This window comes from Scyliorhinus canicula, chromosome 18 (genome assembly GCF_902713615.1).
Source record: "Scyliorhinus canicula chromosome 18, sScyCan1.1, whole genome shotgun sequence".
Classification (NCBI taxonomy): domain Eukaryota; kingdom Metazoa; phylum Chordata; class Chondrichthyes; order Carcharhiniformes; family Scyliorhinidae; genus Scyliorhinus; species Scyliorhinus canicula.
This window is the reverse complement of record NC_052163.1, coordinates 21,789,957-21,808,528: the sequence shown is the minus strand read 5'-3', so window position 1 is coordinate 21,808,528 and position 18,572 is coordinate 21,789,957. Positions and strand designations below refer to the sequence as shown.

Genomic DNA, 18,572 nt, shown 5'->3' with positions numbered 1-18,572 from the left:
CAGTTTGTAAGGTAGTGGGGCAGCACGGTAGCATTGTGGATAACACAATTGCTTCACAGCTCCAGGGACCCAGTTCGATTCCCGGCTTGGGTCACTGTCTGTGCGGAGTCTGCACATTCTCCCCGTGTGTGCGTGGGTTTCCTCCGGGTGCTCCGGTTTCCACCCACAGTCCAAAGATGTGCAGGTTAGGTGGATTGGCCATGATTAATTGCCCATAGTGTCCAAAATTGCCCTTAGTGTTGGGTGGGGTTGTGGGGATAGGGTGGAGGTGTGACCCTTGGGTAGGGTGCTCTTTCCAAGAGCTGGTGCAGACTCGATGGGCCGAATGGCCTCCTTCTGCACTGCACTGTAAATTCTATCATTCCATGGTTCTAATGTACTATCAGATACAACTTGTAAACCCAAGATACCAGAGTTTGGTAAATTTTATGGCAAATTAAAAATGTTGAATTTTTGTTCACAGTTTGTGAAATTTTGAATTTGGAGTTTAAACGGGACCTAGTCACAAAACAGCAAGCAACCCCCATCCTCTCCGCCTCAAATGTGACTTGCCGGTGAAGTTTTAGGTTATGGAGCCAGTAAACTAGGAAGCTCTCCCCACTTTTTGTAATTCACAGGCTCTTGGTGAGAGATTGTCGGATGTGGGCACGCAGATGAGTTCTGATGACAGAATTGGTGGGAGTCCTGTTGTTAAAATGCTGTATGGAGACCCTTCGGATTTGCTGAGCTCTCCTCGTGGTGATGTTTTGAACTGTTCCTCCGCCTGGAAATGTCACCGTCGAATATGTGTGGAAAACTTTACACACATGGTAGAGCAAAAGGATGGAAAGAAACTAACACCTATCCTGTGGCAATTTCTTCAAAAGGTATTTTCAGTGTCGTTTAGCTGTCACCTTTTATCAAGAATGAGTCTTAACACAATATGTCCTTTATAATAGAGTTATGTTGACGTTATCGGAAGAGACGTGTTCCCAATGAGAATGGAGGAACACTGGAAGATTTAGGCAGTAGAGATTCACCTTTAGATGGCCAAAACAGTGGAGCCAGCTTTTGAAGGGATACAACAAGTCAGTGGTCACACATAAGTCGGCAACACATTCCTCAAGTCTACTATTCTCTGGCAAAAGAAGAACCAACTAATATCCAAACTAGTTCTGCCCTTGTTTAACCTGTAAGCATATCCCTTAGCATTCCCTAACTGTTCCCCAATACGCTTTTAAAAGAATCCTCAGATTAGTGACTCAATACTGACTCAGTTTAAAAAAGGATTAACTTTGTGTGCTGAGAAATGTAACATTATTCAGCCCCATTTCTCCCTGATTTGTTATCCGTACATCATTTTCACTGTGTTCTTCTGATTTCCATTCCACCTCCCCAATGTCAAACTCAAGCTGTTTCAAAAGTCACCCAAGTCAGCTGATTGAAAAGGGTACACTTTTCCAATAGATAGTGTAGCAGCATTTAACACTTGCCCAATATTTAATTTATGTGGTGTTACATGACGATTGTATTAACTGGCACGGAGGAGCAAGATTTGCGGCTTCTGCGAAAATGCTGATTCATGGCCTATGCCTTAGCTTGATTATCTCACAAAATGACACACATCCTGGCTCTTCTTTTTCTCAGGCCCGTCACATAAGCATGCTTAAGAATCTACCCAATCTTCTTGGACTTCAGTATGAATTGATCAGGACATTCCAAAGTGCCTCAGATGTGAAATCAAAGACCATTTCTCAGTTCCTGCAGCAAATGGCATCAGGTAAGATGTTAGTTTTTAATGCTAGCGATGTTGAGTGGTGAAGACACTCATTTACCGCGAATGCAGTGGGATTGTCGAACAGAGAGCTACACAAGAGTTGAAATTCTTTGACCAAATAAGTTGTTGCCATTTCTAATCGACACAATGGGTTGTCTCTAGACAATGAAAAGAGGGGCAGAGGATGTGAGTGTCGGGCAATTCTGTACAGAGAGATACCAAGCGGTATTAGTAATCTGTTTGCGGGCACTAGGGTTTATTCCTGTTTTGTTTCTGTGTTTCTAGGTCAACAGGGCCAAAAGCACAGCTTTGAGAAAAGGATCAAGATTTTCTTACAGCTCTGGAATCAGTTGCGTTTGTCATTGGCAAAAGACAGTGAGTGCAATTTAGCCGTTGTATCCACTTGCCATTGGATTGTTTTTCCTGTTGAATCCATGTTATTTAGTGACACCATTTTGCTGCGAATTCTGACTATTTTTCATATCAATCTTCTACTTGCTTAGGTTCCAGAATTTTACACAATGTCCTCAGTCTCTGAGGTTTTCACTTAAATCGCAAAGTGTCTCGTGTATCTTTGCCACAGTGTATATTATATTGCAATTTTCTGACATTGAGTATTCTTCCGATCACATTTTTGGTTGAAAGAGGACAGGAAGTGAGCATGGCTTTGCTTCTGTACAAGGCAACGTGATAGAGATCCATTCTGTAGAGCAAGGCTGCCGCCTGCCTTAACCGTTTAATGAGAATCACATTATGAAAACCATCTTAGTTTGGAGTGGTCCTGCTTAACAATGGCAAGCCATGAAGGCGTAATTAAGCTTTTTGTTTCAGGGTAAGTACTGGCCATTTAAGATAGAATATAGACATTAAAATGTGTCACATTCTTGGATATGAAAAATGTTTAGAACCGACCAATAATACTGTCATTTAGGCCCATGTTGAGTACCACACATTAAACTACCACCTTACTGCCATGTCCATAATCCCCTTCTTGTTGAATTAAGAATCAGCCCATTCCATTTTTTAAAACAACTTCAATCTAGTTCACATTCATCGTACAAATTAACAATTTGTATCATAGGTTAAATGGGTTAATAGGCCTCCTCCGTGAACCTATTTGAGGTTGCGCCTGACTCAGAGTTGTATTTAGCTCCGTTGAAAATGATACCGTCTAGTTCTCTCCTGCTTCCACACAATTATTGTCGCAATATCTAGGCTAACATATTCGCCGCAGAGCAACTGGAGGGTTTAGCAGACTTAGCCGTGTGTAGAGTTGTGCTTCGCTGTTTCAGCCATATTTTCAAATTCTTGTTTTCCAGATCCGAGAATCCCAAAAGACCTGTGTCAGAAGGAGTTGACGTTTGAAAGTCCCATTGAGGTTTTGTTGCCTCAGCCAGAGGGCCCAGGCCTTTGTGCCACTGCACTCAGCAAGTTCCTCATTGAGACTCAAAATGATCTTCTCGGGGCTATTAATGGTGACAAAAAGTAAGCATTTTCCTCCTTAGCTTTTTTTTTAAGTGAATACTTGAAGGTGAGGAACTGTAATGCTTAAGGAAAACGTTTTTCCTGATTGACACCCAGTCAATCAATCTGCATGACAAAGAGGGCAGCACGGTAGCATTTTGGATAGCACAATCGCTTCACAGCTCCAGGGTCCCAGGTTCGATTCCGGCTTGGGTCACTGTCTGTGCGGAGTCTGCACATCCTCCCCGTGTGTGTGTGGGTTTCCTCCGGGTGCTCCGGTTTCCTCCCACAGTCCAAAGATGTGCAGGTTAGGTGGATTGGCCATGATCAATTGACCTTAGTGTCCAAAATTGCCCTTAGTGTTGGGTGGGGTTACTAGGTTATGGGGATAGGGTGGAGTTGTTGATCTTGGGTAGGGTGCTCTTTCCAAGAGCCGGTGCAGACTCGATGGGCTGAATGGCCTCCTTCTGCACTGTAAATTCTATGATTAGCCGCAATGCTTGTCTGACATTTCCCAGACCATATGCTTCAGTCAATAAAGTTCTGTCTTCAATGTGTTCCCATTCGTATTCTCATTTCCTCTTTGAAGTATTTTGAAGTCAGATTACTTGATGTATTTATGTCTAAATTATAGGATATACGCTTTTTTTTCTGATAGATCTTCCGTCTACCCAGAAGAGGTATCAGATGCACATTTAATTATTTGTGACCCTGATAAAGATTTCATTCCACTTGTTCTGTCAAACTGCCAGTACTCCCTGGAAAAAGGGCAGGAGACACTACCGGAGTATGATATTGAGAACATTGAGAGGCAGCTGATACGACTGTTCCTGAGAGGAAAACCGTCCATAGTTGCCAATGTACGTATATTTTTTGAAGATTCTTTTCACTTTACACAGTAGCACAGTGGTCAGCACTGTTGTTTCTCAGCACCAGGGACCCAGGTTCGAATCCCAGCTTGGGTCACTGTCTGCAGAGTCCGCACATTCTCCCTGTGTCTGCGTGGGTTTTCTCCAGGTGCTCCGGTTTCCTCCCAGAAATCCCGAAGGACGTGCTTGTTGGGTGAATTGGACATTCTGAATTCTCCCTCAGTGTACCCGACCAGGCGCCGGAGTGTGACGACTAGGGGATTTTCCCAGTAACTTCATTGCAGTGTTAATGTAAACCTACTTGGGACAAAAATAAAGATTAAGTGGCTGGTTTAGCACAGTGGGCTAAACAGCTGGCTTGTAATGCAGAACAAGGCCAGCAGCGCGGGTTCAATTCCCGTACCGGCCTCCCCGAATGGAATGTGGTGCCTAGGGGCTTTTAACAGTAATTTCATTGAAGCCTACTTGTGACAATAACATTTACATTAACATTTACATTTTTTTATAGAGAATTCCTGAATTTGTAGGCAGGCACGAGAGAGATTATTCAAGCATCTTCAAGGAGCTGAAAACAAAGATATCTCAAGTAAGTGATTTCTTCAGGCAGAACAAATTCTGCAGTCTGGACATAGACTTGCAAGACGCAATTTGCAGTTGGATACTGATGCACGATCAATTGCACAAAAACGAGAGTTGGATAAAATTGAGGCTTTATTACACTAAGATGCGTGGCCTTCTACAGCAGCTGGCGAAATAGCTGCTGTACTGGGAGCACACATATTTATACTCCGCCTACTGGGCGGAGCCAGCATGCAGGGACTACCCCCGTACCTGTAGTACAGGGCCTTACCACACATCTCCTAATATATACAACAGTGGTGATTACCACAGATACATTCTGTTCAATATTTCTGTTTTAAAAGAGTTTTATTGTGGATTTAGGTAAGTAGATTCTCTCCAAAGTGGAGCTTCCTGCTACTGTATTGTGTCTCACTGAATTGCTCCATCAGACTGAGAAAAGATTTGCTGGTGACAGGCAAAAAGGGCAGCATTTTAACACATTCCTGAACAATAGAAGACACGGTAAATGTTTGGTGGGGAAATTACATGCAGAAAACCTGATGAACAAAAGCTGACTGCGCTCCATACTGTTGTATATTCATATCTATTTTAGAGCAGGGTAGGATTAGGATTGATTTTCATCTTTAGTATACATCTGGTGGCTGCAGCAAGCGTTGTAGTCACCTGAGGTCACCAGCAGGAGGCCTGAAGCATATTGATGGCTGGGCCGCAATGATAGTTAGCTGGCAAGCTGCCAACACATTCCGGGTTCTAACAGGTAGACCACCAGTATCTTTGGGAATGGCGGCGACAGAGAGAAGGCAATAAATCAGCCACCCGCATTTACGGGCTTGCAGCAAGAGATTAAAGAGGAGGGTTTGGACAATCGGGGACTTTATTGAAGGGAAACAATTTGCAGCAAGGCACAGGGAGGGCCTTTTATGTGACCTTTTTGGTGCCCCAAAAGTGCCAGGTGAATTATTTTTTATCGTTCCCAGAGCTGCTTCCGTTCACCCTTCTAAGAAGCGCTGGTCCTGGCCACTCTTTGTTGTGCGACTCCAGCACTCAGCAAGCGCATGTTTAAATGTACCAAAATGGCGCCGACGAGTAACGAAGCTCTCACCTTTTCTGGCAGGAGTGATGCCACCTAAATTGAGGACCACCTATAAAGTTGGTGGAAACTTTCATTTTACTTTCTCCGCTGCTTGACTTCCACGGAGAATCAAAATGATTCAAAGTTCCAAATCAGGGCCATTAGATTTTAGTTGAAAGGATTGATGGATCCAGTGGATTAAAAGGTAAACAAATGGATTTATATTTATATTCTTGACTCACTTGGATCGGAAACTGCATCGTGCTCACCCCATTCCGAGAACGACAAGCATTGGCATATTTCTGTGCTGTCTTTTCAAATTCCCAAAACCCTGTTTTATATGCTCTGTGGGATGAATTAACATTTTTATTGAATAAGACATCAGCCCAATCTATGAAAAATTTGGTTCATTTCCTTTGATGTTGCTAAATGTTTAGTTACTCCCACTGAATGGATCGAACCTAGACTGACCCACTAATCATCTGGTAGCAAAGCTGGAGAACAATAATTTAATGCATTAGTCTGTCAGCTTTTAAGGGATATTTTAGGGTGTTAATTGCGGGTCCATTATTAATGGGGCCTGAATCTCTTCGATCAGTCTTGTCTCATAACTGTGGGGTATAAGTAGGTTTGGCCCTAAAAGAGCAGGTTGAGGGCATGAGAGGTCACAAATGTGTTGGAGTTGTACATTTCTGTCATCCTTGTGCGATTATCTTCCACCTCTGCTTGTTAGGTCAAGTTATGTCGAACTGCTAATCCAATCACTTCCTTCTTCTTGTTTCTCCCTCTAACTGGGTATTGAATATTTGGCAGTTCTGGCTACCACATTCAGAACAATATGACTGAAGTTTGGGAATAATTGGGGAAAGGGGCACAATACTGTTTGGAACGATGCATAACTTTAAGCTTAATTTGTATTTGTCTGTTGAGAAAGGTGGAACGTGGTTCTAGTTTCATTTAAAGTTTTTTTTTCTGTGAACTTCATGCCTGAAGCCTGGAGGCACTGTTTGCACACATGCATTTGTTTTTTTAAAAATTATTTCTATTCTCCATTTTCACATTTTCTTCAGAATTTACACCCCACCAACGAACAGTAAACGGTAACGAATACAATGTCAATCCCCTTATTAACAACAACGATCCCATCCTCCCACCAAACCCCATGCAATGACCCGCCTGACAATATAAGCCTCAAATAAAACAAAACCTCACAAGGAGGAAAATAGAAAAAGGCACCCGGAATCGCCTCTGGTCACCGTTGAAATATATAGTCTACCCCCCCCCCCCCCCCCCCCCCCCCCCCCCCCCCCCGCTAATATTCAATGCCATCCAATCCCTGAAAGAGTACTGTGAATGGCAACCATGAATTGTAGACATCCCCCCTCCCAGACTCCTCCCCGCCACTTCCTCTCGTAAACTCCTCCCCCCAACCTCGGTTCCTTCCCCCAACTTTTCACCCCGGCTAGACTCACCGAAACCTGTTCTACCAGGCTCCAATGGCCGCAGCCCCTCCCCCCCCTCACTCCCGTTCACTGGCCGGCTTAAATCGGCCAGCGTGGAGGCCCCCACCCGGGTCTCCTTCCCCCTTGCCCAGCCCCAGGAAAACCAAGAAATCCCCTTTAGCACACAACCCCGCATACACACCCAAGCCCCAAAGAACCATCACTGCAAATGAAAGTCCCAACTCTTCCCTTGACCAAGTATACAGCATTGACCCATTTAGTACATACACCAACACGCAGTGAAAAAATAAAGTTACATGAGGCTACATCGGTACACGACCCACTCTCAGTCCCATTTCTCAATTCTGCCACAGTCCATCTGCCTTCGCAAACCCCTCTGCCGCTTCCGCCGTCCCAAAATAAAAGTCCTTAGATTTGTAGGTCACCCTCAACTGGATATACTATGCCACACTGCACCTTGCTGATGTACAGTGCCTTCTTCACCCGGCTGAAGGCAGCCCGCCTCCTCGCCAGCTCCACCGTAAAGTACTGGTATATGCGTATACCAGCTCCAGCCCACTGCACCACCCGCTTCTGCTTTACCCAGCACAGGACCTTCTCCTTCACACTGAAACATACAGTTACTACTCTTGGCTGCTCACTCGCCTTTGGTATAGGCCTCCACGACCGATGAGCCCGATCCAGTTCGTATCGGGAGGGATCGTTCCCCCTCACCCAATAGCTCCGCCAACATCGTGGCAAAATACTCCGTCGGCCTCGGGCCTTCCACCTCTTTGGGCAGACCCACAATCCTCAGATTCTGTGGCCTGGATCTGTTTTCCAGGCCTTCCATTTTGGCTCGCAGACCCTTATTGGTCTCTATCACCCTCCGCAACTCCTTCCCCATCGAGGTGAGTTGATCACTGTGTTGCGATAATGCCTCTTACACTTCCTTCAGTGTCTCACCTTGCTCCCGCACCTCCACCGGTGCACTTGATACCGCCTCCTCCACCAGCACTTTCAATACCACCCCCATCACCTTCTTCATCGCTTCCAAGTGCTTTGTGAACTGTTTTTCAAATTCCACAACCATCACTTTGGTCATTTCTTCTGCCGTGAGCGATGCGGCCTCTCCGGGTGCTCCAGCCTCCGCTTTCCTTACAGTTCTTGTGCTAACTTTTCCACTCGCCAGCGGACTTTCATTAACCCCCTTTTTCATGGCTGCTTTTCTCCCAAACTTGAACATTTCTCCTCCCTGTGCCTTCTTGCAACTTTTTTAGCCTTCGTTGCCCCTGGAACCGGGCATTAAAAGCCCAAAATTTCTATTCCCGAGCGGGAGCCCTCCAGTGTGCTGCTGCCTCCCGCCCGCCGTCACCGGAAGTCCTACATTTGTAATGAACTGAAGAGATGGGTTACAAAAGTGTTAGCAGTTTCGTGAATATAAGAAAAAACTCAAAGTAGAAAAAACTGTTGTTGCCTAATGACAGGGATCCAGTTACACACAGAGATACGAGGAAAGACAGAGAAGCAGTTGAGAGTGTGCATGTCAGAGAGTGAAGGCAGAGCTTCTAAGCTCTCAAGTTATAAATCCTGCAAGGCTGCTGGGGGACTGAGTTTAGGGAACTCGTGTTTGCTCAGAAAACTGAAGGGAGAAAAGCATTTGCAACAGGGCCAGTCCAAGTGAGATGTCTTCGTGTTAAGGAAGTGGTAAACCTTCACTTGTGTTTTTGTCTGTAAGGGTATTGCTGGGATAAAAGGAATAATGAGTTTGAATCATTTTTCTGGTGTTTGTATTAAGACTTTACAACCATTTTGTCTGCTGTAATATAGGTCATTTTTTCTTGTGTAATAAATTCTTTATGTGAAAAGTTAATTCGTAAACTCCTGTGAACCTGTTTAGTAACTTTACATCACCGTATCTAAGACAAAAGGATATTTTGTTAAGGCATGGCTGATGGTAAATGCCGAACTCCCCAAATCCCAAAGGGAAACATGAACAGCTGCCAAAACTTTTTTTGCAATTTGTATATTATGAGGAGGTATTCTGAAATCAGAAAATGGCATCTCCAACCAATTGTGATGATTGCATATTAAAGTTGCCTGGTATGGAGGGTATTAGCTGTGAGGAGAGATTGAATAAACTGGGATTGTTCTCCCTGGAGAGACGGAGGCTGAGGGGCGACCTGATAGAAGTTTATAACATTATTAGGGGTATAGATAGGGTGAACAGTTGGAGGCTTTTCCCCAGGTCGGAAATGACAATTACAAGAGGGCACAAGCTCAAGGTGAGGGGGAAAAGGTTCAGTGGAGATGTGCGGGGAAGATTTTTACACAGAGGGTGGTGGTGGCCTGGAATGCACTGCCAAGTGAGGTGGTTGAGGCAGATACGTTAGCGACCTTTAAGACTTATCTGGATAGACACATGAACAGACGGGGTATAGAAGGATACAGGCAGTTGGTCTAGATCGGACATATGATCGGCGCAGGCTTGGAGGGCCGAAGGGACTGTTGCTGTGCTGTATTGTTCTTTGTTCTTTATAAATGTTTATTTTTTAAAATACACTTGAGGTGGAAGAATAGTTTCACATAATTAACAGTGCTTCAAAACAGTTCCAAATGATCTTAACTTAATCTACACTCAGAGCTAATCTTTCCTTTTCCATTTGGCAACAGTCCTTTTCGATTTTTAGATCTATAGAATTTAGTAATTTTACTCTGCAGTGCCCTTTTGCTCCTAGGGTGTCCTCAGAGGCTGACAACAACTGACTGCCTTGTCCACACTGTATTCTGGGAGAGCTTAGGCAGCTATCCCCTCACACAAACTTCAATGTTTTCTTAAATGCATTCTTTCCCTTTGATTTCTCTGTCATCTTATTGTTTAATCCAGTCTCTCAGAAGTGCCCTTTCCCTAGAATCTGATCAAACTGCCTTCTTTATTTGAGCTCCTATATTTTGAGAAGTAATCTTACCTGCTCTTTGCCTCACTTATTTAGGCCTCAATTTTTACAACTTGTATATTTCCCCTTTGTGCTTAAACAACTCACTTCAAAATGACTTATTTGATTGCCTGATGTGAATTCTTATCGAGGTTCCTCTTGGTTCATTAATATATCAAAACCACTTCTTGGTGTTGATTTCAACCCTTGCAGTCATTCCGTCTCTCAATCCAATGACAGCAAATGTACACTCACCAGCCTATTTTCCAGTACATAAGAAATGTGACAGTGATGTTACCACAATAAAAATATTGTAATTCCTTATTTTCCTGAGACAATTAAGCCAGGTTTCACCCTGGGATCTGATTTGTACGATATTAACATTAGTTGGGATTGTAACAATGCATATTAACCAAACCCCATCCAATACTAGCCCCAGCACCAATAAAGTATAATTCCTCACTGTTCACTTGCAACTCTACCAATTTGAATGAAAATAAACCGAGGGGGAGGACATTCATTCTTTCCTATTCTCTCTTTTAGGCAACATTATCACATTCTGCCTGTACTGCAGTCACAATGCAGCTGAAATCCTACAGTGACACTTGCGATGCCCTGGACATCATTGAGATTGTAGTCGGGTTCCTAGCTACTGCAGGAGGATCCCCAGACAACCAGCTTCTCTGCTATCTCAAAGAAACTTTACGGATGGATCGGAGAGTGTTAGCCCGTGTCAGCAAGGTCTGTATCAACATAGACGCTATCAGGCGAGCATTGCTAGTGCTTGCCAGAGGTAAAGACTTACTTTCCAGCACAGTGGCGGTACCTGCCTTCCCACCTTTCAATTACTCATCAGCATCTTCCTTTATAGCCTTTCCATTTTAATTTATTTAGTGAATTTCCTCAGTAGTTATTGGCTGTAATTGTTGAATGTTTGGGTGAGTTTGGAACTGTGCTAAGAGTATGGTTGGAATTTGCACCCACCTCATCTATCCAGATGCATTCTCATCACATTTCCCCACTTGCTCACCATTGCCAGCCCAATGTTGTCCTTTAAAAGTTACTTGACTAGCCACAGGTATGGCTATGGCCACACCATTTAGCCATATGCACACAGACTTTAAAACGAGGGGTGTGGCGATCGTGGTTAATAAGCAGATGGCATTCAAGGTGGGGAATATAGAAGCAGACCCGGGGGGTAGATATGTTACATACACATGCACCAACCATAGTGAATAATGCCTTGCACACAATACTGGATAATGCACTTCACTTGAGAGTATATTTGCATAACAAACATTGACCACTATTCAGTAACCAAGGAAGTAAAACCCTCACAATGATCAATATAAACTCAGATGACTCTGATTTTCATCTGTGCCATTTTATTGACATGCAAAAGAGGTTAAGTTACTCATGCGTAACGCTGTGAGATCACATAATTCCGCAGCATCATATAATTGCGCAGCATCAAATTTGCCGTTATTTGCCATATATATGGGAACATTAATTTGGCTCCTGTCAGAGTGGTACCTTCATTTTCCACCTGCGTTATATTAGCATTTAGAATATCCTTTGTTCTTTCCCCACCAGGCATTTGAAGGTTGCAAACTGAAGCACACGCTGTCCCTCTGGCAATTGCTGTCATCTTGGAAATCCCAGGTCATGCTGGCCACGAAAAAGGTGCGAACGTTACTACCTTTATTCATGTTCAGCAGTGCATTTATAACACTGAAATAGCAGACTTTCAATAAATTCAGAGGGACTGGGTTACAATAAATTTTCCTTTCCTTTTACTAGGACCCATTTGAGAGGATTCCTGAGACATACAAGGTACAATTACTTCCCGAGGAAGAAACAGAACTGAAGAGCTTTTTTGCATCCACTGACATCAACACATTTCTCTGGGAGCTCCATGAGATTCTGGTCCTAAAGACAGCTCAAAGCAATGAAGATGACAACTTCTTGCCCAGTTGGAGGTAATAGACACCAGCCGTTACAAAATGCTAATAAACAGCTTGATCCATTACTGCCCTTTTTCAATATGGATTGGGATGAGGTTCTTCCCAGATAAATGGTAGAAGGCTTATACTTTTTGATTAAGGATCCCAAATATTTTGGCCGGGGTTCTCCGAAATCCCGGCCAAGTGTTGACGCTGTCGTCAAAACCGGCGCGAGCGACGGCGCCGCCAACAGGCCTCCAGGCCCAGACATTCCCCCCTTCCTCGGGGGCTAGAACTGCGCCGGAGTGCTGTGCGCTGCTCCGGCGCCGAAAGCCGGCCCGCCATGGAGAATCCTGTCCAGTAAGTTTGAGTAATTCTGACTCATGGGGATAGCACAAAGCCCTCATAACATTTGTATGTTTGGCACTAATTTGGATCGTCTCACTTTGAATTACCAGCATGTTGGCCACTTTGGTCAGGGGATGAATTGCAATGTTAGGGGTAATTTTAACCTCCCACCAGAGGAAACGGATGGCATCAGACTGGATAATCTTTTCATGAGCTGTCGGATATTAGTTTGCATATACTTCGATGGAATGTAAAATTGGGTTAAGTATCAACCAGGCCGCCCAGCCAATTGCTTCAGTTCCCCGCTGGGTGCTTCAGGTTAAAATGACCTCTTGTGTGTGCAATGCTTAAGTATTCTTCTAAGATTTGAGGTTCGAGTACTCACAGTACTTAGAAAAGTCAAGGATAAGACATGGAAAGTGAGCCCATCAAAGTCCACTCCTCCAGTACATTAACTCTCCCTATCATGACATTATCATCACACTTCGATGAAGAGATACACCGCTGACTCCAATGCGCTACCCCAGCTAATGATACGTATTGAAGCTTTCGAGAATCATGATTTCAGACCCGACACTAAATACAAGTTTTAACTAGCAGTGGTTCTCCCCTGCACTTCTCTATGATGCTGAAGCTTGGGCGGCTTGGAGATGATGTATCAAAGCTGTAGAACAACATCACACTGTCTTAAAGAGATCCCTCAAATCAAGTGGAAGGTCAAAAGAACAACCATGAGCATCCTCTAAATCTTCGTTACGCTAAATATATAGCGGCCATGATAATCTTAGATCAGCTGGGATGGATGGGACATGTTGTCAGAATGCTCGACTCAAGACAGTCCAAACAGGTCTCTACTCAGAGCTAAACCAGGGAGACCACTCAAACAGGAGCCAAAAGAAACAGTTCAAAGACAATGTCAAAACCTCCATGAAGGATTACTCTATTAAACAGCAACACAATGGCCAATCGTGACCAAAATGACGATCCATCATTGAAAATAATGTCAAGACCTTTTAATCAGCAAGGCAACCACTGGGAGAGAATGGCGAGAGATGGAAAGAGAGGGCAGCTGCTCAAAGCAAGAAGCCAGCCACTGTGAGAGAACCAGAAATGTTAGGGTGGGGCTCATAAACCTTCTGCAACATTGACGTATCACTTAAACCCAGCCATCCACAAGAAAGAATCATCCCTGACATGAGAGAGAGTGTGTGTGTGTGATGGTGCCCAGAATTGAATGCTGCACTTGAAAGCTTCAAAATAAAGACGCTGGTGGTTTTGCCAGTAAACTAATGGCAGCTTCATGAGGGTATTGGGGGAGGTGGTGGGGGGAGGAAAGTAAGATGGGTAGCTTTTCCACTGCTCCCCGACACTTGATGCCATTCCAGAATTGCACGCTGAAAGTTAAGCAGATACTCAGTATATCCACCAATGTTAGGCAGGCACATCTTATTGGACGCAAACAACAAGATGGCGCCATGCAACTATTTCCCATCACTTGCCCATGAGAAGCAAAGGGCCCCTACGCCGCTTCCTAGTATGTCTGCCTGCCTCAATCCCTGATGGCAGCTGCCCACCACTGATGTCAGGAACTCTAGTAACACCCGCATTATGTATGAATTGCTCTGTCCCCAGAGAAAGCGCCGGTGTCAAGGGTGCAGGTGGAGGTCCTGCCTGCAAAAAAGGAAATGTGCAATTGAGGTAGCAAAATAAAATGGGCTCAAACATCTTATCAATGTAAACTGGCAATTAGGTCAATCTTGAAAAGCAAATCAAAAATCTATTTATTGGGACTTGCAAATGATGATGAAAGTTATTTTAATGTGTACTGTATTTATTGAGCTTGAAGCATTCACCTTATTGTTTTAATATAGCCTTAAAGACACTCTTTTAACCTACCTGGAGTCCAAGAATTCTGACGTACTGCCAGGATTGGAAGACAATCTTTCTGATGAGATCACCCTGGCTAAAGGCATCCAGACGTGGAGACTTGCAGTAAACTTTAAGTGAATAATTTGATCATGTCTGTATGAACCTCAGACCTTTTCCAGTGGAAGTGAGGATGAAAATGGCTTGTTATTGCTGACGGCTGACCTTGTTTAATGGTGACTACTTTAGTTTGATAAGATTTTGCACTATGTTCAGAAATGTCCATTTAAAAGTGACATATTATGCAGCTGTAAACAATCTGCAAAGTCTTTTTGTTGTAATAACACAGCACTGATCGAAACCTGCACTAAAAAAAAATCTGCACTGTGTAACATCCTGCACAATCGCTTGAAAATGTGAAAGAGTGGGAAGGATAATTGAAGTCGAATGTTATTCCCTGTGAAGAACGTTCCACCCTGCACAATTTAAAATCTACCTTTTTGCGAATAACGAGGTACAGGTTGCTTGGCAGAGTGCAACCTCCCACAACAAATCCCATGAATTATTGCATTAATAAGTGGCACTACTTACAGCTGAAATACCACAATTATGTATTGAAGTTCCAGAGGCAGTGACTAATGGTTCCTAAGTGGACAAAAGAACAAATTATTTACCTTCATTATAAAGCCATCTTCCTGTATGGTTTGTTATCTGAAAAGCACAATATGTAGTGTGTTGGAAATAGGGGGGAGGGAGGCCATTCAGTCCTGCAAGCCTGTACTGTCCTTCAATTAACTCATAGCTCATCAATACCTTAACTCCATGTCAGCGAATTGGCTCTATGACCTTTAATATACTTGGCGAACAAAGCTAAACCTCCATTTTTAAAGCTTCAATTGACTTCATCTCAACAGCTTGTTGTCGAGAGTGTTCCAAATTTCCCCCTCCGCTTGTTTGAAGATGAGCTTTCCGACATCATCCCGTATGGTCTAGCACTTATTTTAAAGTTGTAGCCAATATTCCATGCTCCCCCACTTTCCAATCCTGTGAACTCCTTTAATTATCTTTTAGACCTCCATTGAATCTCCCTTTAAACTTCTGTACTCAAGGAAATGCAAGCCACATCTTTGCGATCTGTCCTCACAACTTTAACTCCTTTAGTCCAGCTACCATTCTGGTAAACCTGCTCAAATATTTTCACTGTATATATTTAGTACATAATTTAGCCAAAAGTGGCAACTTTGCGAGTGTGACCCACCTACTTTGTGCTGGGTTTGCACATCTTTGCTTTGAAAATACCATTTGAAATTGAAAACAGTTTCACATCTCATTTCTGTTACTTTTACGTCGGTTTTAATAATTGTTTGACTGCTTAGCAATTCAACTTATTATGTATTAATTTTAAATGCTGTAATTTGTAGTCCACTTTTAGTTTATGTACAAAGGATAATGTTAAGACGTTTATGAACAATTAAAATATACGGTCAATGAGAATTGATTCCATTATTAATAGGATGTGAGACCATGAACAGCAATGCACTGAATAACCAAAGAGGTTAATTACACCCTCTCATCAAGAACTACGGTTATTATTGTGTTACAAAATAGCTTTTGTGAAATACCATTCAGTGAGTCTCAATAAAGGGGAAACTTCAAACTATAGTGCTAATGTCTACATGTTGGATTCTGAAAACCTGCCAATTTTTGGTTATGGGCCTTGGGCAGTCACTGTGACCTAACAATCCCTCAATTAATTACAACAAAGCAATATTGTGTAAAGTTGTCAGACAACAGTGCGTCGACAGACAGGGCCACAGCCAGCGAATTGAGCACCTTGGGAAAACCTTCAGCCCCACCGTCCGAAAAATTAGCTTTTGAAAATGAATATTAGCATGAATAAAAATTCTACATTTAATCATTTATTTCGCATGAGGAAGGAGGGTATTGTGATACTGATTATCCATTCTCGTTGTTCCACATTTTGCACGGTATATGGACTGGAAGAAATGCTGTGTAATGCAGCTCACATGATATAATACTTTGTATTCCTGCAATAGTTACTAGATGAGTTTAAGGTCAATTTATCCAATAATAATTACGATAGATTGGACAAGATTAAATTACTTTTTTTGATACTATTTACTGGTTTGTAGTTTTGGAATGGTTATGTAGTTGTACAAATTTGTAAAACTGTTGCATAAACAGAATGAGGAATACAGTACAATTTTGGGAAAGACTGCAATATAAATACGTGAAAATCTATGTTTGTCTATATGTGGATGTATATCAGTAGATCTGGATTTTTCCTCCTCACTGCTCAAGCTTGATTGTTTACTTAGGTATTTTCATGAAAACTTCATTCAGTCTCTTGCCGTCCTGCCAAAGTTTGTTGCTCCAGGTGACCACCTGGTTTACCAAGTGTAAGAGCCCTTCCTATAATTCCTTTATTTCCTATTTATTTTATTTTGTCATTATCATTTTGGTCCATGGATCTTTAATGGAGACATACCTTTACGTTGAGATGGGGAAATGAGGAATGGTGCACTGTGCTGTGAAGATTTCAATTTTGAACACAAGAACTCAGACTTTATGGCACCTGAGAGATTAGAGGGATTAGGTTCGATTGGTTGGCTGGTGGCCAATGGATTGACCAAGGACAGTATCCTGCCCAGCAACAAACAGCGATTGGGTCCTGCCAGATGGGGTTTTCAGAGAACCGAGGAAAAAGCTCCTGAACACTGAGAGGAGAGTTTGTGTTTTGCTCTGTTTCTGAGTGCTGAAAAGTCTTGAGATCCTGATGAGTCTACGGTGAAAACTTTTACAGACTGAAAGCAAAGACATTCAACTGAAGGCTGAGATTGAAGAAAAATCTAACTGGAAGAAGTTTATCTGAAACACCCCTCGTTCCCCTCTGAGTTTGTCTTGTGTGTGTGTGTAAATGGTGGGGGAGTTAATGAGAGGGTATTAGAAGTTAGACAGTAGTTAGCCAGTTGTATTTGTTGCCTAATTATAGTTAGTATTGTTTTTATAAATGTTTTTTATTGGGTTTTTGAACAAAGTATATTTACTGTTATGTACACAGAATAAGATATATATATATAGAAGAGCGAGGCAAACACAAACATACCCAAAAAAAAGAAAAAAGTAATAATAAAAAGTAAATAAATACTAAAATAAAGTAACTGGTAAGGTATTATGCACCAGCTCAACAACAGCAACTCTGTACAATTGGCAATATTATTCACAACACATAAGTAGGCATCTGTTTGTGGGGTGGGGGGGAGACTGGGGAAGTGGATATACATTTGGGTGCCGGAGAAACAATTACAGAGGGCAATACTCAAATGGGTCTGGTGTTGGTGTTGTCATTTGCATTTCCCGGAGGGGTTTCACTGTTGTCGTCTCGCGCTCACCTCCGCTTCAGCCGTTCATCCCATCTTTTGCCCGGATTTTCCTTGCTCTCTGTTTCTGTAGATGCCAAATTTGTTATCGTTTCCAGTGCCCTCCTTCCGGCAATCATTTCCCTGCCTCCCCCCCCCAACATCTCCCTGGTTCTCCTCTATTGTTCCCTGTCTCTTCACTCTTTCTCCCCCCCCCCCCCCTCCTGTGGTTCGCCTTTCTTTCCTCTTAGGTTTAGCTGTCCATCCCCGCCCCCGCTCTCCCAGTCTATCTCACCCTGTCATGCCTTGGCTACTTTACCCTGATTCTTGGCTACCTGGCTATTCTTCTGCCAGAAGCCGAGTGGGATCGCGCGGTAGAGGCCTCCTGCATGGGGACCTCCCTCCGGGCCCTCGCTACGGTGGCACTCCCATCCCCAACCAAAAAACACACTAGCAGCCCGATAGTGATAGCCACCCTCCAGTCCTGGAACCACTACGGCAGCAAACTGGCCTGACCAAAATGTCGGACAAAGCTCCCATCTGCAACAACCATAGGTTCACACCAGCGCTGACTGAAGCCACCTTCAAAAGGTGGGGACAGGACGCTGACAGTCAGGGACCTATACACGGACGGCAGGATCGCAACACTGGACGAACTAACAGAGAAATTCCAGCTAGCCAGGGGGAATGAGCTAAGGTACCTGCAACTCAAAAACTTCCTATGAAAGGAGACAAGGACTTACCCACAACCGCCATGACAGACATTGCTGGAAGAGTTACTGGAAGCAAGCATACTAGATAAAGGGAACTGTAGCGACATGTATGACCAACTGGTAGAAAGGGCCGACACCATACTAGACGCAACAAGAAAGAAATGAGACGAAGACCTGGGGATTGAAATAGGGTGGGGACTC

The 18,572-nt window shown here is 43.4% G+C and overlaps 1 protein-coding gene across 1 annotated transcript in view; it reads left to right on the top strand.

Moving 5' to 3' along the window:
* The window catches only part of LOC119952961 (E3 ubiquitin-protein ligase rnf213-alpha-like), a 174,877-nt gene extending 158,942 nt beyond the window's left edge, over nt 1–15,935 (top strand). The window contains 10 exon segments of the mRNA XM_038776606.1: nt 618–866; nt 1,627–1,759; nt 2,042–2,131; nt 3,076–3,241; nt 3,879–4,080; nt 4,598–4,675; nt 10,665–10,862; nt 11,715–11,804; nt 11,922–12,100; nt 14,284–15,935. Coding sequence (XP_038632534.1) covers nt 618–866; nt 1,627–1,759; nt 2,042–2,131; nt 3,076–3,241; nt 3,879–4,080; nt 4,598–4,675; nt 10,665–10,862; nt 11,715–11,804; nt 11,922–12,100; nt 14,284–14,419 — 1,521 coding nt within the window. The 3' untranslated portion in view covers nt 14,420–15,935.
* The last annotated feature ends 2,637 nt before the right edge of the window (nt 15,936–18,572 follow it).